Source organism: Halichoerus grypus, chromosome 2, assembly GCF_964656455.1.
Source record: "Halichoerus grypus chromosome 2, mHalGry1.hap1.1, whole genome shotgun sequence".
NCBI lineage: Eukaryota > Metazoa > Chordata > Mammalia > Carnivora > Phocidae > Halichoerus > Halichoerus grypus.
This window is the reverse complement of record NC_135713.1, coordinates 117,302,332-117,322,826: the sequence shown is the minus strand read 5'-3', so window position 1 is coordinate 117,322,826 and position 20,495 is coordinate 117,302,332. Positions and strand designations below refer to the sequence as shown.

General features: G+C 45.4%; 1 protein-coding gene and 1 long non-coding RNA gene across 8 annotated transcripts in view; one reads left to right on the top strand and one right to left on the bottom strand.

Moving 5' to 3' along the window:
- The window catches only part of LOC118550951 (uncharacterized), a 360,365-nt gene that overhangs the window by 246,847 nt on the left and 93,023 nt on the right, over positions 1-20,495 (top strand). The window lies entirely within an intron of this gene.
- FGF1 (fibroblast growth factor 1) overlaps positions 4,274-20,495 on the bottom strand; it is a 93,569-nt gene continuing 77,347 nt past the window's right edge. For 4 of the 7 annotated variants that reach the window (XM_036099123.2, XM_036099125.2, XM_036099124.2 and 1 more), the window contains 2 exons: positions 11,587-11,690; positions 4,274-7,608 (listed from right to left, as the gene is read on the bottom strand). In XM_036099123.2, the coding sequence (XP_035955016.1) occupies positions 7,414-7,608; positions 11,587-11,690 (299 nt within the window). In that variant the 3' untranslated portion in view covers positions 4,274-7,413. The remainder of the gene's footprint in view (positions 7,609-11,586; positions 11,691-20,495) is intronic. The other 3 variants (XM_036099126.2, XM_036099128.2, XM_036099127.2) reach the window with 3 other exon arrangements.

Here is a 20,495-nt window from a genome sequence, read left to right as displayed (position 1 = left end):
TCCTACAATAAGCTTTTTAAGGGCAAGGACCACATTTATTCATCTCTAATGCTATGTCTGGCCGAGTATCTAAATCATGTGGTTATGCAGGTTGTCGGTTTATTGTCTCTCTGCTCCAAATCCATTCCTCTTTGCCTCCTTTTGTCGTGCTGCAGCCGGACCCTGGCAACGTTTCTCCTTTGCCAGCTGATGCAGCTTAGGCTTTGTCAGCAGAGGGCACCGGAGGGACACTTCGAGGGGAAGGGGCTTGTCTCTGGGGTGGCCATCGGGCAGCTTCCTGTGCAAACCTGCAGCGAGTCGCACTGGCTCGGCCTCAGGCTGCTTCCAGGGAGGCTCGCCAGCGCCCTGTGGGAAGCTCCCTGAAGCGCCACGGTGAGATCCGCCACCATCCTTGGGCCAGAGCCACCCCTTTGCCCATGGAGTCTGAATCTCATCCCTGAGAGAAGGCCCTCTCTCTTGAGTACTTTCCTTAGCCTTGGGATAGAAGCTGCTCCCTCCACCTGCTTAGAGATCTCTTTACCCCTCAGTAGTTAATCCCTTTTCATTAGCTAAGAATTCTTCCCATTAAAATTTCCCTGTTCAGAGTATTGGTGCGGTCTCAGTTTCCTGACCCGACTTTCACGAATACAATGCTAGATACTCAATAAATGACCGGTGAATGAATGAATGAGGGAGAGAATTGAGGAAAAATGCATCCTTTTCAAAACGTATTCCTTCTGTTTATTCTTGAAGACTTGACGGTGTGGGGTAGCCCTCTGCCCTGCCAAACTCTTCCCAAATGTTCAGGTAGCTTGAGAGTTACACACTTTCAAACAGTCTATCAAAACCCACCTCTCTTCTTCTCTTCAGGTAAATGTTCTGTGACAGATTCCAGCGGCACCACGGATAGGGAAACAAGTTCCTCTCTCATACGTCCCCTCTGCACACCCGCCTGGATTTTTGATTTGATCATTCAGGGCTCCTAATGCAGGTGCTTTTTTTTTTTTTTTTAAGATTTTATTTATTTGAGAGAGAGAGGGAGTGTGAGCACCAGAGGGAGGAAAGGCAGAGGGAGAGGGAGAAGCAGACTCCCTGCTGAGCAGGGAGCCCAATGTGGGACTTGATTCCAGGACTCTGGGATCATGACCTGAGCCGAAGGCAGACACTTAACTGACTGAGCCATCCAGGCGCCCCGCAGGTGTTATATTTTGAGAAAGCCAGGGATCTTCCTATTCGTTTCTACAGGAAACTACTGAACTCTCCACACAGTTGACGTCAAGACTACGAACAGTCCTGTTTTTACAGTCCAAACAAAACCAGTTAGTGTATGGAGACGTCCCTGTAACTTACTTTGGAGGAAAAAGTTCTGGGCCAAAGCGTATCAGTAAAATAGGCTAACCTTTTGCTCTTATGCATCTCTGGGTAAGACTAAAAAAAGAATTTCTCTTAAGGCAGGAAAATATGAATTACAAAAGTCACAGTGATGTGCATCTCTGTGACGACTTGCACGAACTGCCTGCCTACACCTACCTCCCCAGACACTGCAACCAAGTGAACCAAATCCTGAAATTGAACACACTTCCAAACAAGGAGTGCCCAACCCTTCATTAAGGCTGATAGAAGAGCACATCGAGGACATGGTGAGGTTTTGCTTGTTTACGTAATAAAATAGACACCAGTATTTAGCTGCTAAATGTGTAAACACAGCCTGTGTGACAGTGGGTAGCTCAGAGGGAAGGAAGCAATTTAGGAAATACCTCCTTCCCACATCACACACATTCTTAGCCCCATCAGAAGACCCCAAAAGTAGGTCCTACAATACATGCGTTTTATAAAGCAAACCCACCCTCCAGCTTCAGGCTGTGTGTGACCTGGTTTCTCTTTTAAATTTTCTAACTGGGGTGGAAAGCTAACAGTGTAGTATGTCATGGTCGATATGTCAGCCGCAGAGTGAGTACAGTGTTACCAAAAGATCCCAGTAGTCATTTAGTACATTTCCCCATAACTTGAGAGAATGTCAGATGGATCACTGGGGTCCCGAATGCCCTGTGTTGGATCCCCACATCTCAGGCTCTGAGTTCTCTGGGTTTTAGAGTAAGTTTTATGTACAGTAGCAAGGGAGTTTCTTTCTGGGACTGGAGGACAGGTTTAAGGAGTGGAGTAGGAAGGTGGGGGTGTGCCGCTTTTCATGAGCCATTATTGCAGTTTTAATGGTTGTCAAACAAATGCCTAGTGATTTTGAAATGGAGAAGTTACAAGTCCCAAGGGTAGGTCAGGTTTAAGGATTCCTATATTGTACTACTGCTCCTACAAATAATTTTTGTTAATTTGTACAAGTGCACATGAAAGCACGTCTTTGTTTGACGTATCACTGTTACCATACTCCTCAATGTAACGGCCACCCAAGGGTGCTTAGGGTTAGGATTCCCCTCCCCTCCCCATCCCATGGCAGCTAGGACATCACTCAGATAAATATGGAAGGCAGTGACTTCAGTTATACTTTTCCCTTTTGCTGTCGAGTTCACCCATAAGAGGCCAATTCTCAGCCAGCCTAACCCTCTCAAACATTTAGGGCACAGAGTTACTTTTTTTAGTTGGTTCAGCAAAAATGAAAATCTTTGAATCCCAGTATAAGATGCGTTCCAGTAGCAATGGTGTTCATCTTGTCACTGAGTTATGGATGTTAAACTCTTCTGTTAGGTAGATAAGAGGGTAATTGTCAGAAAGGGCTGGGGGCTGGGGAGGATGTTCAGAGACCCTGGGCGCCTTGCCTTTTCCTGGCTCAATCTATTTTTCAAGTCTTGTTTAGAAATGGTTATGAATTAAGAATTTGAGGTTGGGGCGGGGGGTGGCGCTGGAGAGCAAGAGGGAGGAATGAAGTGAAGACTGTGGAAGTTAGGGAGGGAATGGCCTCAAGCCCCACAGTGATGAGAATTCCAAAGGAGGGGAGGGGGCCAAAGTCCTCAGGGCTCTGCCAGCAGAAATCTGCTCAAAGCTTTGGAAGCTTTGCAGGCAGTGGTTACCTGTGGGATCTGCATCGTTATATTCATTTTGCATGATTAGTAATCCTAATTGGGTCTCGTCATCTTTGGGAAGAAGACCAGGTGCTTTGAGCCAGTGTTTTCCAAAAAACTGTGGTTGTAACCCATTAATGTTGTGACCCAACTTAATGGATCTTTGACCAGCATTTTTTAGTGGAATGTAACAGAAAAAAATGCATCACCTGTATATAGCTTCCTGCTGTTTTTGTTTCAGTTGTGTGTGTATACAAGGATGTGTATGCGCTGGGTTGTTATGGAAAATGTAGTTCTTACTGTGGATCAAGCTCAAAGAGTAGGAAAGTACTGGGTTTAGGTGACTTTGAAAGGAAAAGGAGGGATTGATTGTGGTGTGTAATTGGTAGAGTGGACAAACACGGCCCAACCAGTATTAATAGGTACACGTGCTTGTGTGAGTGTATGTGTGTGTGTGTGTATGTGTGTATGTGTGAGTGTTTGTGTGTGTGATCTGATTCTGCCACGAGGTCTAGGCAGTGGTATGCTTTCTCCTAAGAAAAAAAAGTCCTAAGATTAAGGGGCACCTCGGTGGTTCAGTCGGTTAAGAGTCTGACTTCAGTTCAGGTCATGATCTAGGGGTCCTGGGATGGAGCCCCCTTGTAGGGCTCCTTGCTCAGTGGTGAGTCTGCTTGTTTCTCTCCCTCTCTCTCTGCCCTTTCCCCTGTTCATGCCCTGTCTCTCTCTCAAAAAATAAATAAAATAAGATAAAGTACTAAGATTGAGAAGTTTATTTAAGGAGATGTTGCTTACTATGATAGTAATTTCAGAAAATCTGATGGGCAAACCTATTACTCTTCATTAAGGCACTTGAGATGCAAGAGATGCACCTTTTGCCATTGACCTAAAGTTGTAAGTCCTTAAATTTTTTTTTCACGTCACAGTATATATGTTTGCCTAAGCACAAGCTGGTCAACTGTATGATAGTAGCATAAATTTTCATAATTTATACCATGAAGAAAAAAGTATCAGTTGAATTCGTTATGATACTTGGCTCTTCAGGGAGCAAATCCCTTTGAATATACTTCCCTGATGGATCCCTAGAAAAACAGTAATATGGCCTTAGGTTTCCAAACAAAATGAAAAAATGTTTCTACCTTAACTTTTCCTCTCGGCCTTTAAGGTATCCTATCCGGTGACAAGCTATATCTAGAAAACAAAGCAGCCACACCTGCTAGGTGCCAGGGGAAGACCTTCCACAGGAAGATGAGACCTGTGATGTTCTAAAACTCAGAGACACATTGTCACCTTTTAGTGGAACATTTATTAATACTTGTAAGGTGCCAAAAAAAAAAAGGGGGGGGGAGAGACACTGATGTAAAATGACAGATGTCTTCTTCATCAGAGGTCTGCTTCACAGCCTGTGGGCTCGGTTGCTTTAGGCAGTATGTTCCCCGAGGCCGAGCAGTTGGGCTCCGTTGCTTCTGATACAAAGCAAGGACCTTTATCTTCAGGAACACTTGATGCTCTAGTCAGTTCTCGATAAGTACCCACTGTTGGCCAGAGGAGGCTCTAACTATCATCCCTTCCAAGGAAACAGATCACTAACCACCTCCACCTCCGCGTTGAAAACAATAAATTGAAAACAAAAAGCATAAATGCTCCTGGTGCTTTGTACAGAATGTCAGGCAATTCTTAACAGTTGGCCTGAAAATGAATCCAAACGAGAGGCATGTGACAAGCAGATGGCTGCATGACTTACTCAAGGAAGGGAGAGAGCACAACAGGAACGCTCCACGTTTAAGGAACTAGAGCATGTTCCCGATGGCGGGGGATCTGCCCACTACGCCCCTCTTACAAGATCTGACAGGCTCTTTTCCCAATTTGAAAGAGGTCCCCCTGAAGCGGACATGGTTCTACGGTTGAAAATACTAGGTTTACCTTGCCATGTCCTCTGACACCTTGATAGATTTTCTTACACTGGGTGTTGCTAATTCTTCCAGAATCTGGGTTTCGGGGACTTGCTGTTTATTCAGCAGGAACCTACACAGTCTCCGTTTTTACTTGACTGAAATAAATGAATCCACAACATCTTTCTATAAATATAATGCCCTGGGAGAGAATACAGCAGCGAACCAGACAGACAAGGTTTCCGGGGGCCCTGGTACCCAGGACAGTGCCTGGCAGACAGTAGGCACTAAATAAATATTCACGAATGAATGCATGAATAATCAGGCGGAGGCCGTGGAGGCCACGGTAGTGTTTCTTCTAACTGCTTTGGATCTCTGAAACCACAGACTTCCGTCTCATCTGTTAGCAACAGTTAATTTTTCTTGGCCGGTGTTATATTTGAATTTGATTCATACGCTAAAAATTATGGACCATTATAAATATCTTAGATTTCCTCTCTGGGTACCCTTTTCTGCCAGATCTTCAGAGTAAGGAGATGTTAAACCACACTGCACGATCCCCAACTTGCCTGTAAGCATTTACTAAAATGAAATAGCATTGTCTTATCCAAGTTATAAAAAACAAAAAGTTCTGAAATCATTTTTCTGCACAAATGCAGAATGATATTATCAACCATAGTGTGAACTTAGTTCAGTTCCTCAGTTGTACCGTTGCTTTGAACTTTCACAAATTGTCTTTTTTTCCCCATTGTAAACATGACAACTCAATTAGTAAGGAATTATTTTTCAATTAGTCATGTCAGTTCCTTATACCATGAGCTGATATTCTCAACAGTTTTTATCCACAGTTATCATATCTTTGCTTCAGAGTCCGTACTTTCAAAGGAAAATTTGTAATAGCACAATGGAAAATGAAGTACAATCTCTTTTTATAGGTAAATATAGTATAAGTAGTAGATAATTGAAGAGCTTATACATCATAGCCTATTATTATTCTCAGCGGCTGAATGCTAATCAGTTAACTGCCTTTGAGCTCTATATTTTTAAATGTGATTAAAACATACAGTCTCACAGTAAATGTAAATGGCTTATTAAGGGCCTTTACATGGCAACAGTATCATATGTCAGAGATGAATGGTGTTTCTAATTTGCTAGCCACTTGGGTCAAGTTTACTTTAAGCAGGAAGCATATTTATACAAGTAATCGTAACACAAATGGTCTCTTGAGAAAAGCTGTTGGTGAGGGTTTAACATTTTTGAAGTATGCTTTTGTATATCTTCTAAATGGGTATTTTATAGGCACTGGGCCAAAGCGCCTTAAGTCCTTGTTCCTTCACAGCAGCATCACTGCTGCGGATGGTGCCTGAACGCTCGGGAAGATTCGTGGTGTGTACGTTTCTAGGGGTGAGGCGAGAGAGGATCAGGGGGCTTGAGCCACCTTCCTTTGTACTGCATTCGTCAGGACTTTGCTACTTAAATTGGGGCGGGGGGAGGGCAGCAGCACCTGCGGCACCCGGGGCATGTTAGAAATACACAGACCGCACTCCAGACCCACTGCACCGGAATCTACACTCGAACCCGATCCGCTTGTGATTTGTAAGCACTGCCTGGGACCCCAGATCCTCTGTTTTCTCTTTCCTCCTCACTTCTGGAATCTACCTCTTTCAAGGAAAGCCGTCCCCTCAGCCCACGTTTCCTTTCTTTCTCAGCACTCCCACACCCCAGACCCAAATGAATTTACCAACATTGGATGTTTTTGCTTTTATCCAAGAGCCCACTTCTGATGCTGCCCATTAGACATCATCCTGGGGCTTCCTGCTGCCTAATCATCTTGGGAAAGTCGAGGCATCCTAAGGACTTCTGAAGCTATGCATTTATCCTTTCTTGCGGCTAAGCCTCCCATCCTTTGTTTATTCTGCATTGAGAGCCCATCCTTGTGAGCTGTCCACCAGAACCCAATCTCCCCTTGCCATTTTAGTCCCTTCTCTTCTTGGGGGGTGGGGTGGGGTGGGAGGTTGATTTCTTCCTCCCAGTTTCTACCCCTGGAACACTACCTTCCCCTAACCTAGCCATAAGCTTCTCTGCTAATACATGTGGGGAATTGAAAGGACAAAAGGGCATCATGCCAGATGTTTGGGGGAATCACAGACAGAGTTTACTCAGTAGAGGGAACTGTGTGCAGTTACTGATGACTCGCGTGGCAGCCCCCTGAACACACTTCATTTGGCCACACCTTTGCATTGAGAGGCTTAGCCTACAGCAGGTGCCCGGAGGCAACTGGACATGCCACACACCCAGACTGACCAGCCTGTTGGCCCCTAGAAGCAATTTGATCCCTCTGTTCCAAACTGTGCTGGGGTAAGAGGCTCTGCAAAAAAAAGTGAATTGGGCATTTAGAAGTGCACTGCTTACAAATTCAGGCTCTGTGGGCCGGGGGTTAGTGCAGCCAAGGTCAAGGGAACAATCTGGGGTCAACTGGGTGAGGACCCCTCAGCCTCCTCTGAAGTGGTCGGCACCCAGAAGAGATTTCTTTAATCAGAGGAGACTGGCAGGGGGAGAAACAGGATTGCTTTCTGGCCATAGTGAGTCCGAGGACCGCGTTTGCAGCTTCCGTTCTTTTTGAGACCAACAAACCAATTCTTTTCGGCGTGCTTCTTGGAGGTGTAGGTGTTGTAATGGTTTTCCTCCAGCCTTTCCAAGAACAAACATTCCTCATTTGGTGTCTGCTAAAAAGATAAGACCGAAAGAGGGTAGAATTATTAGTGATTGGTTTTCAGTGAGGTTTCTCTGTTTACTAGCCATGTGACCTTGGGAGAGTTTACTGAGGCCCTTTTGTCCTTCAGTTTGTTTTTCAGGAAAATTGAGATCATAATGGGACCTGTCTCTGAGCGTAATGGTAATGGTAATGACTTAGAACAGGACCCAGCACCTAGTGAGCCTTCAAATTCATTTACTGTTTTTGCAAGCTCCCTTCCATCTGCTGTCCTCAGGACCCTAGAGTTCCCAGCTGGGAAGATCCCGAACGACCACGTAGCACATCAAGGGCAGGGCTGAGCCTTTTGTCTCTGTAAAGGCCTGGCACATGGACATGACCCTGAAAAAAGGCCAAAATCGGTAAAACCAAACCGTGATATGGTGAGGGTTTTTAAGTTTGGATTGAAAAATAAATGAAAACCTACTAATATTATTTTATATCCTGGTGACTTTCACTAACAATATCAGCATTTTTACCTTAGCATTGTTAGGGATATAAACACTTGTACAAAATGTATCCTAAGCATTAAACATTATCCTGGAACTTAAAATTGTTAAAAAGTGAACATAGCTTTATTTTTTCCTATGTATAAAAAGACCTACTTATACAAAGAATTGCACTGTATTTTTTTTTTAAAGAATTGCACTTTTAAAAAATCACAACTTTACTTTAAAAAAAGAAAAAAAATTTAAAAACCACCCCAAAGCCACCCACCCAGATATAGGCAACTGTTAACAGTGATGAACATACTTCCTCCCATCTTTACGTATGTAAACACAGAGGGACATAGATAAGGCCATACGGATAGAGGCTGATGATGTTAGCAAAATGGCATGCTATCTCTGCTTTAAAAAAAAAGGAGGGGGGGATAAACCTATGAAAACCTTCAATCTCACAAGAAAATGCAAGTTAAAACCAATTTAACAGGTTGGCTGTAATATCTGAAAAGAACAAAAAAAATTTGCAATGCTTAGTATTGTGAGAGCATAGGAAATAGGCACTTTTGTGCACTGTTGATGAGATAAATTGGTAGCAATTTTCTGAGGGTAGTTTGGCAATATGTCTTACCTTTGACCCAGCAATTTCATTTGTAGGAATTGAGCCTTAGGGAGATAGTTGAGCAAATGTAAAACGGTATTTTCGAGGATGGTCTTTGAAGTACTGGGTATAATGGGAACACATTCGAAGTAACCTACATCTTCATGGAAAGGTGATTGGTTAAGTGGCTAGGGGCACATCCATACAGTGGAATCCAGTGCAGTTGCCAGTTTATTAAGCTGGAAAGATCACTATGACATATTCAATAGTGCAGTTACTTTAAAAATATCTACCAACGATTACTGTTTTATTTGGAGTTCATCTGTTAGAAAGTGGGAAGAATCCCAGGCATTTAACTTCCTATTCATCAGGATTTTAGAATACATTTATTATATTTGGATATAAAATACGTATGCTGTATATTGATTTTGCTCCAGTTCCAAGTCACGTGATCTTAACGTTATCTCTTCACCCACAGGAGTGGGTGATGCCCTTCCTGGTGGTTTCCGATCTTGTTCATTATTCTTTATTTGTGGGCACGTCTGATTAGTAAGGAACTACAGAACAAGACGTTTCCTGCTTCTTATTCATTTGTAGTCTCATGCAATGACATATGGGTGAGACACTTTGGATCCTTTTAGAATAAGATGGGAGACAACTAATATTTAATTGGGTAGCTGCTGCCCCTAAAGGAACTTATCCAGACGTTAGCGGTTGATGCACGTTTTTGGGTGTGGGAGGAGGTAGGCAGTTGTGGACGTGTGTGGGTTACCCGCTTCCCTGCAGGGAGGGACCCCCATGGCACCCCTCAGTGGGCGTCAGGCCTGCGTTCTGTGACGCAGGTGAGGATGGCCACGTCCCTCCCCTGATGTCTCTGTTACACTAGGGCAGTTGACACACACAGAGCGGCTGAGTCACAGGCTGAGTCAGCAGGGCCGCATCAGAGGAGCTCCGTCTGTCCCTCAACCAGGATTTGTCAGGAGTTGTGATGCACTTGGTGCAATGCCAAGGGCCTGGAGATTAACAGTTGATTCATGACTATTTTAAAAATTACTCTCTTTTTTTATATTTAGCACACTTTTTTTCCCCCCACTAAATAGGTGACATATGCCTCCTGTAGAAAATTTGGATAAGACAGGCATTCACATATTGTAAAATTAGCCACTTACCACCCCTAGAGATACATATATTAATGTTTTGATATATAGCCTTTCAAACTTATTTTTTAAAATAATATGTCCTTTCTACAGACATAAAAATTTGTAGCAGGGTGGATTAATACCTAAAACTGGTTAAGAGTGTGAGGCAGAGCTCTGAGATATTTTAGAACTTGTCATTATTAGTGGAGAAATATATAGATTATTAGGCATAATATATTAAGATTACCCTCTGAATATTTCAGGTGAAGTACAGTGATGGACAGGACTACGGTGGGAGCCCAGAGGAAACTGGATTTGGGGGTTCTCCCTCAATATTTTTATACAAGTAAAAGAAGATTATATTAAATATCAAAACTGATTTAAAAGAGGAAAAGCCATAAACTAAAAATGTAACCTATGAAATAATGAGGAGAAGGGATTTATAAACTTATTATTTGTTATAACTCTCACTGATGGGGTACCTCCCATGTGTCAGCAACATTGGTGGGTTGGTTCTGTGCATTGTCTCTTTGACCCCTCTTAACCCCTATATGTGGTAGTCACCATCAATTACTATCTTCATTTTAGACAAGGCTCAGAGGAGGTGAGTAACTTGCCAAAGTTGCAGAGAATTGAGATTCAGTTTTGAGTCTGAGATTCAGTGATTGATTGGTTGATTGATTTTATTACCAAGTAGAAGAACCACCTTAAAAAAAAATCTACTTCCTATGTAGCAGTCACTACCTAGCTCCAAACCCTTTAAAATTGTCCCATTTAATCCATATTTCAGCAAATAGCCTACAGGAGGCTGCTCATTACTCTGACAGTCTCATCTCCTGACCCTTAGCAGGCGGCCTGAAAGACCAAACTGTGCTCACATCCTGAACCCTGGCTGAAGTGACAGCTTTAAGAGGCAGTTTTCTGTGCCCATGCCCCTTGGCAATTTGATGTAAGTTAAAGGGGGCTTCCGACCAAAACCCCCTACTAGCTGCCTTTTTGTAGACATCTTCATAAAAGGGAAGAAAGGAGTTTGGCCAAGCCTCAATGATCAATTGTTAGGATATAGAGAAAGGATCACTGAGATTCAGAAATCATTTCAAAACTTGGGTCCATTGGCTTTAGTTCTCTTTCCATTTAAATCTTCTACCAGAGATACCAATAGGGGCAAAAATCACACTGTGTGTTTCCATTCTTTTTTCACAAAGACCAATATATACTGAGTCAAACCTGTGTAAAGCATTACCCAGAGGAGGGATGGTGCAAAAGATGTGGAGGATTTTTAGCTCCTGAGTAAACGCTCAGACAGGGATGTAGCTCATTCATCGCCACATCCCTTCAGTACTTAGACACAGGAGGCACTTGCTGAAGGTTTACTGGGTGATGAGTCACATGCTAGAGTCTAGGCTCTATAATTTTTGTGAAAAGCATAGAGAACACACAGCATGCAGTGGTGCTGGAGAAACATTTTTGGAATGAATGAATGAAGTGGAAGTAGGTATTCTGAAATGATTGACTGAGGAGTTACTAAAATTTCAATCAATATCTCCTCTGTGTCTAGGTGATAATACGTTCGAGTATTTTGAGAGAGCACCACAAGAAAGTCTTTCATGCCTGCGCCTAAAATAAGGCACGGTAGAGGGTGGGAATCCTGCTGGAAAAAATAACAAACAGAGACTAATTGTTGCTTTATAGTTTGCATCACTCAGTGTAACACGATTTCTGGAAACCTCAAACCTTGGCCGTGTCTGGAAGCATGTCAGCCTCATACTTACTGAGCCGTACAAAAGCCCATCGGTGTCCATGGCCAAGTACTGGCCAGTCTCGGTACTCTTTATATACACCTCCCCCACGCTTTCCGCACTGAGCTGCAGCTGAACTGAAACAAAAATAACACGAGCAAAAGTAAATAAACACTAAACCTTTGCTGATAGGGCCTGGCGGCCAGGACAGTTAGCCATGGAAAATTCTGCTCATTCATTTCTCAGTGCCCTCAAGGATGAGACTCAAATTAATCAAAACATAGAAATACAGTTCCTTTTTCTTTGCCCTCCAAAGAAAGCTGCCCTTTGGGAGTGATGTTCTTGAGAGAAGGAGAGATGCTGGTGGGCGTGGCCTCCATCCCCCTGTTGGTTACAGAATGACCCCTCACGCACTTCCTGTCTCTGTCCCCTCCTGGCAGGGAAGTAACCACGGGAGGGAGTGAGTAACATTCGCTCTCCTAGGTGCTGCAGGGTGGGCAGCTGGCCAGCCTGAGTGCGTTTTGCTTTCATTAGCAACCTGCTTTGGGGGTGCCTTTTTAGGGCCCCAGCCTGTTCCGCCATGGGAGCTTCTCACGGATAGATTGTTTGTTTTTTTTTAAAGATTTTATTTATTTATTTGACAGAGAGAGACACAGCGAGAGAGGGAACACAAGCAGGGGGAGTGGGAGAGGGAGAAGCGGGCTTCCCACTGAGCAGGGAGCCCAATGCGGGGCTCAATCCCAGGACCCCGGGATCATGACCCGAGCCGAAGGCAGACGCTTAACGACTGAGTCACCCAGGCGCCCCTAGATTGTTATTTAAAAAAATCCGATAGCGTTATTTTCCCAGACAGAGAGGTTCCCAGGAAGTTGGATTGATTAGTGCATCTGAAACTCGGGGAACTCTCCCACCATGAAGTTCAGTCAACTGCCAGGTTCTGCGACAGCCCAGCTGAGACAGAGGCAGAGGGGAACCCCAGCTTCTCAATGGGAAGACAAAGCAGTTGTCTGGAAATGCAGGGATGGGAACAGTGGTTCTCACCCTGGGGTGCTGTTGTTCTCCAGGCGACATCTGACCACATCTGGAGACATTTTGGGCTGTGTTAGCTGCAGTGAGGATGGTACGTCGAGGCCAGGGATGCTGTGACACATTCTGCAATGCTCAGGGTGGCCCCCACAACAAGGAATTATTCAGCCCAGAAGGTCAATAGTGCTGCGGTTGGGAAACTATGAGGTTGAGGGCAAGGAGCTGAGTTCCTCTGAGTTAGACTCCCCATTTACACTGATTAATAACCCTAAGGAGGCTTGCCCACTGCGGGACCACTACCTGGAGTATGACAGCCACTCAATAATTCTTCATTTGTTCATTCTCCCCCTGGTGGCTCTAAAGGGGGAGATCCTTTAATGGCTCACATTTGAGAAGCAAAACTAATTCTGGGCTCTCTGGATGATTTCTTTGGTCACTAGACTAGTCATCACAACCATCGTGATGACTAGGGGTGAAAAATCTAACTGAGGACCAGTGAGCACCCCGTTCTCCGGGAGCACAAGCTGACCTCCCTAAGGGTCAGCTTAGTCAGAGGCTGAGGGGCAGGGTGGGCTGGAAGGAACACCGGACTCTGGTTGGCAGCTGGAGACCCCTCATTGCCTTTTCTTTGTTTTCCTGCTTTATTCAATTTCTTTGAATAGGAAATACATTCACCTGTTTCGAACTTGGAAACCGTGTTAAGAGGAGACAGAGTCTCCCTTCTATTGCCTCTGTCCCCCAGCCTCCCTTGTGCGACTGGGCAAATACATGTTATCCCTCCTGCCTTTTTTTTTTTTTTTTAAGATTTTATTTATTTATTTGACAGAGACAGACACAGTGAGAGAGGGAACACAAGCAATGGGAGTGAGAGAGGGAGAAGTAGGCTTCCTGTGGAGCATGGAGCCCGATGTGGGGCTCGATGTGGGGCTCGATCCCAGGACCCTGGGATCATGACCTGAGCTGAAGGCAGACGCTTAACGACTGAGCCACCCAGGCGCCCCTCTGCCTTTTTTTTTTTTTTTAACACAAACTTAACAACCAACTGGAGATCTTGCCAGTGCAGCACTGAAAGAGTTAACCTCATTCTTTTTACCAGCTGCACCTCTATGTGTTCTACTATGTGGCTACACCATGATCATTTAACCGCTTCCTTATTAATATGTCTGTTTTTTCTCATTTCCCTCTGTTTTCCTTATCTTCTGATTCATCCCGAGAGTGATACATAGTTACCCTTACTGAAGATGCAGTTTTCTTGTCCTTGGAAGTGTTCACTACAGAGACTAGGGTCTCCTCTAGCTTCCTGTGGTCAGTGGAGTTTATCTAATTCACAGGAAGGAAACCGGAAGCCACTGATCTCCTTTCCCACGGGTCCTCCTGACTTGGGTTAGTCGGAGAGGGTAGTCATGAGAGAACAGGCCAGAGGGCCTCCATGGTGATCTGGGCCTCTGCTCTAGCCTCACACCACACCACTTGCTCGCCCACTCACCCTGCCCCACCCACTTAACTCCCCCAGCACATCAAGCTCTCTCCCACCTCCCACGCTTGACGCTTTGTCTGGCACCTTCTAACCCTTGATGTTGACACAGTTGGTCCTTCTCCTCCTCCAGGCGCCAGCCTAAATGTCTCCTCCTCAGAGAGGCCTTTCCCACTCAAGGCCCCCAGAACTGTCTGTATACAACCTTGCCCCTGCCAATGCCACCTGAGTCCCCGCCATTGTCCGCCTTCTCAGTCCTTTGTTTTCTCTGTGGCACTGTATACGGCGAGCAATTGTTTTTGTCATTTAGGGATTTGCTCCTTTATTCCTGCCTCCCCAGGAGAATGTGTACCCAGGGAAGGAACAGGGATCGTCTCTGTCCTGTTGCCCGTAGGTCTGCAGCACCTCACACCGTGTCTTGCCCACCAGTTCAGCCAAGATAGATTTGTCAGATGGATGATGTTAGGCCAATATTTGCAGAGATGATCCTGCTGTCCATCATCAATAAGCTGTGCACTTTGAATTATGTTTCCAGTAATGCTTTGTGGAACGAAGTAAGAGGGACCGAGTTGAGAGCTTTCCGGGCACTTCCACCAGCCTGCTGGGTGACCTTGGCGAGGCTCCTTAACCTCGAGGCCACAGGCTCTTTATCAGTAACATGGGAAGGCTTTGCATTCAGTCTCTAAAGTTTTTCCCAGCTCTAACATCTAAGTAAATACCTTTCACAGCAGTGCTGCACCAACATAATATTGTTTGGCCATAAAAAGGAACGGAGTACTCCTACGTGCTGCAACATGGATGAGCCTTGAAAACGTGCTCAGTGAAAGAAGCCGGTTACGAAGGACCACATATTGTATGGTTCTATTAAATGAAATGTCCAGAATGGACAGACCCATAGAGACAGGACATAGATTAGTGGTAGCCAGGGGCTGAGGACAAGGGTAGGGAGAGCAAAGGGGAAATTCCGGTTGAGAGGTACAGGGTTTCTTTTGCAGGAGATGAAAATGTCCTAAAATTGATTGTGGAGATAGTCACAACTCTGTGAATTAAGAAAAACCACTGGGGGCGCCTGGGTGGCTCAGTCATTAAGCGTCTGCCTTCAGCTCAGCCTGAGCTGAGCTTGATCCTGGGATCAAGTCCCACATCGGGCTCCCTGCTTGGCGGGGAAGCCTGCTTCTCCCTCTCCCACTCCCCCTGCTTGTGTTCCTGCTCTCACTATCTCTCTGTCAAATAAATAAATAAAATCTTAAAAAAAAAAAAAAACAAACAACAAACCATTGACTTGTACACCATAAGCGGGTTAATTCTACGGTATATGAATGATATCTCAGTAAAATTGGGGTTTTTTAGTGCTTTGTGTTTTCATTGGATCTTATGGTTTTCAGAGAAGTTTTACATACATTTTCCTGCCAGTTTCTCAGCATAATCTGTATGTTTAAGAGAGACCAAGGGAAGGGACTGTGTATGGATCACCTAAACATGCCAGGCATCGTGCTAGTTTCTATCCTGGTATAAACAGTATAAAATTAGAGTGTGGGTTCCAGAATCAAACTACATGAATTCAAATTCTGGCTTGGCTGTGTATTAGCTGTGTGATCATTGGGCAAGTTATTTAGCTCTGTTGCCTTATGCGTGATGATAGTACCTGCTTCATGGAATTGTTTTGAGGATTAAATGATTTAATGCATGGTGAGGGCCCAGGACTGTCACTGTCATTTCCACGGAGCTACGGTGACTTCATTGCTTCTCCCAGCATTGTCTGGAGGAAGGTGGCAGTGGCTTTGTCCTGTAGGGAGGGAGACTGAAGCTTGCTGACAAAATGTTTTACCCAACATTATACTTATAATCAGGAGTCACATCGTGACCAGAGCCCAGCCCTGAGTATTGCAAGTACCCTGTGTTTCTTCTCTTTCATACAACACCTTGGGCTCCAGTGATGGGAAAGATGGATCCAAATCCAGCCAAATTCTCTTTTCTCGCACCCCCTTGTGTTCAAGGTCAGACAAGATGTACAGATGACGGATAGTCATCCAGGATCCCGTTTGTAGCCCCAGGTCGGTTGCCTGGGACTTTTTTCCACCTACCCACCCATTATGTGGGTATTTATTCAAACACATTATAGGTGCTGCAGAAATCCCAAAGGACAGGTCCTTTTGTGTAATCAAGGATGCTTTTTTTAAATAGACTGTATTTTTGAGCCATGTTAGGATCACAGCAAAAATGAAGGGAAGATACAGTGATTTCCCGTATGTCCCCTGCTGTCACACGTGTGCAGCCCCCCATTACCAACACCCCCATCACGGTGTTACATTTGTTACAACTGATGGACCTACACTGACACGTCATTATCAGCAAGGAACGTTTTTAGAAAGCTTTTCATTTCCTAGCTCATTTCTGTTCTCTGCCTTCCCTAGTCTCGGGGGTGGGGGGTGGGCAGGTAGAGTTGAGTTCGCCGTCTGTGGACTATGGACTCCCATGCTGGCCACGTGAAGGCCTCACGGAGTTACACATGAGCCGGAGCTGCTTGGCACAGGACTCAGTCCTCAGCCATGAGCCCCAACGCCAGGGTTGTTGCACTGGTGAGAGTTCGTCTCAAGAGTTTCCTCTGTAAATATTATTTCTCCAGGATGTCCAAGTTTCATAGCTCATTTTCACTGGATTTCTTTCTGGCTAAGTTTCCTAAACATATATCCTCTGCGAGCAGGCCTGGCAGGAAGGAGTAACACCCAGCTAGGGCTGCTTGTGGAACCAACGAGGTGTCTGGCTCCCTCGAGTGACTCCATTCCAGTCTTCTCAACCTACAGCCTCCGGCAGCTGCTGCCCAGGAGGAGCGAGAAGGAGTGTGTGTGAGAAAGGGGGCTCAGAAAGGGGAGGGGTAGCCACCCAGCCTGGCCCAGCAACAGCTCCTCCCTCTCAGAGCAACACCCAACGGCCTGGAAACTGCTCAGTCAGCACACATTCCCTGCCCATCTGTGGCGTGCAGAGACTCGTGCCCCGTGCCACCCAGGGACCCCGCCCCGGGAGCCGAGGGGGCTCAGACCCTGTAATGATAAAGACACCCACTAGAGAAACTCCACTCATTTTTCAGCTACAAGCAAACACAAGTGCAATGGCTACAGCAGAAACTCTCTATTTCATATGTACTAGATGCTATTGGTAGATACACATATGTATTAGGTAGAAAATATATATATATATATTTTTTATCTTTCAAAGAAAAGCAGAAAATAATGTAGGGTGAAAAAAAGCAAATTGCAAAAGAATGTAGTAAATCCTTGATGAAATTCTGTATAAAACACAAAATAGTGTGCATAGGTCATGAATATATAGGGAGTAAAATGGGAAAATGTGCCTTAGATTCAGACCAAATTCATACCAGTTGCTGCTCTGGGGAGGATGAGGTGAAGGGCCGAGTTGGGGAGGGCAGTGGGAGGAACTTCCCCTTTGTCCCAGCTCTTCATTTTGTTAAAAGCACAATTCCAGGGCAAACCCAGCCGCCGGGTGACCCTGGTTCAGTCTGGGTGATGGGGCTGCTGTTGACCATGGACTTCTCCTTTTCGGGGCCGTAGCTGATGTATAAGGCTCTGCTCTTAGTCAATGGGCAAACACTCAGAGCTGGCCAAGGCTCCCGTTGCTTGCTCCTGACTCCCCCCTGATGCCCTACGACCCAGCTCAGGCTTGACCCAGGCCCCGTGTAGACCCAAACCTAGGTATCCATAAAGGTGAGCCTTCTTGGGGGGTGACAGGGAGCCAGGAAAGCTGATGAGGCAGGACAGGGGTGAGGGGGCACTAGGGCCTCCCCATTCTCTGCTCAGTTTCCTTTTCCAGCACCTTCCACCAGGTTAACTAACACCTGAGCAAACGGGAAGGAACAGCTTTTCTTCATCCTGGGCAGGGAATTTAGGACTTGCTGTCTGTGACAGGAAGGTCCTTGGCTCTGTCACATCCCCAGGATGAAAGGGCAAGTACTTTTTGAAAAATGAGACAAGTCATTTAGTCCGTAGAGTACTTGTTGTTCCACTTTTGACTTAGCAGGAGAAATGGAAGCAATTTTTAATTAAAAAATTTTTTTTTTAATTTGTTTTATTTTATTTATTTATTTTTTAATTGCCTTCTTGTGGTCCCCAGTTCTCCCAGCCCCCACGGCCTGCACAGGCACAGAGGCTCTGCCACTGTCTGGGGCTCCTGCCTTCTCTGCCCCCGGCCGGGCCTCTTCTCTGCCCCTCACCAGCAAATTTTTTTAAAGTTACTCTAGATAGACATAAGCTTCTTAGAGAAAGTCAAATTTACAAAGCAGTATAAAAAATGGGCTACATTTTTTATACACAGGTTGTAAGTGTTTGCTTGGTGGATTTGTGACCATGATGTGCCCAGTGGCATCCAGAGCCCTGCTTCTTTACTAGGAAACGCAGAAGGGTGTGCTGGTTTAGGAATGGCCCATTTATCAAAACTAAATGTCGAAATACTGCAACGTAATTTCCACCTTTGTGGATCGTACTCCTCCCTGCCCTGGGCTTATAGTTTGGACCCCTTCACGGGGCTTTTTACTGGGAGGAACGTACATCAAGGTGAACCCAGAGCTTTTGGGTGGACATGCCAGCCCCTAACTAGGCAGTGTGCCTGTTTTTCTGCAGAACTATGTCTATATCCCTGGTTTTCTCTTCTCCGCAGTACCTTCCCTTAGCTCTTAGCAGTACTTTTATTCACAGGAAGATACATGATTCTTACTTTCCAAGGATAGAAAGAAGGGAAAGGTGTTACGAGCCTACCACTGCCAAGATGAAGTGAGCTTTGGGGCACTGCACCATGGTTCCGAGCCCCAAGCCATCCTCGCGTCTTCCTCTCCTACCCTAGAAATTTTTAAAGATAAGATTACAACTGGTGCGTTCAGGGGACAAATGAGTGCAGAGGGAGGTTCTGCTTTGGTAGCACGTCTGTGGCCTTGAAGCCTGCTTTCCACCTCTGCTCTCCAAAGAGAGGCCAAAAAAGATTACGTGCCGAGTTTATTCTGGGTCGGAGACTTCCCGTCCTTTGCTGTGTTTACCCAAAGTGAGGTCAGCCTCATTCAGAACTCAGTGAGGTTGTTTTATGTCAGTGGCATTTATAATTAAAATGTAGCCCCAAGCTGGGCTCCGTAAAACATTAGAGAAAAATGGAGAAGAAAAAAAAAACAGTGAGTTTGTGGAAAAAAAATTCCAGTGGTTTGGAATACATATATATATATATATATATGAAAAAGACTTTTCTTAGAATGTGTAAAGGTGTCTGCTTCTGCTTTAGGGTCTGAAAAAAAGATGCCTGGAAAATTTTGATATAGTCCTTGGACTGTGGATATTAAAAAAAAAAGGAGTCTATCTAGAAAAATCTCTTCTGTATAACCAGATAAGGGGTGAGTGGGAGGAGGGGCAGGACGACCTCTGGCATCATATCCCACCAAGGTGGGAACACCCTGCAGGGGCTGAGGGAGCATTTCTGCCTGAAGACCGGCCCTGCTCGCTGGCTTCTGCAAGCAGGGCCCAGTTCTGCCCACCTTGGTGATCTGAAAAACTGTCTTGACTTGCAGCCCAAGCTGGTGGGGAGCCAGGTGCCTTTACCATGGGGTGCCGAGTCATACCAGAAACTGAAGTCTGCATGGCCCCCAAACAAGGAGGTGGGAGGGATTTCACTGAAAAGGAGTCTGCCCTTTATAAAGGGCTGCAAAGTACATTCCTCTGACCAGTGAACTCCCTTAGTGCCTTTAGGATGTGGTTTGATTTATAAATATTTGATTGGCACACACTTTGCTCAGGAACATTTCCATTTGTGCGGTGAGCAGTGCCAGTAATCCTGCTCCCCGCACAGCCTCTTGTGTGCTTGGGGAGGCAAGGGGGTGTGGGTCACGGAGGAGGCTGCAGATCTGGGATGCTCGTGAACTTGTTCTTCTCCAGTTACCGTTCAGGTATTCAACCCATTGAGGAATAAATCATGTCCCCTTTTGCCCGAGAAGAAAGTGCAGCAGGAAGAACAGAATGGAACACGGAGCCCCTCCTTGCTCTGCCCACCACAGCTTGCTCTCTCTGCCAGAGAAGTTAGACAGGGCAGGGCTTGCTGGGCCTGGGCACATTTTTCCTACATTCCAGGCCTTGAGAGCGCCAAACCTAGACGGTCCTGGCGATACCGAGATAAAGAGTAAGACTAACTCCCGTGAGCAAGGCTAACATTCATTTAACTTAACAGCCTACAGAGATCAGATGGTTACAGGAAGAAGGTCAAGTAAGCCTAGGAGTGAAGATGAATAACATTTTTGGAGCACCTACTATGTGCTATACTACTTTTAAGGTTCCTCCTTTCCTAGGACATGGGAACTGTTTTTAAAATGAAGAAACGGAGGCCTGTGGGGAAGTAACTTCTCCAGGGGGACAAGGAGCTAGTGAACAGGGAGCTGCACCTACACCCCTCTGAT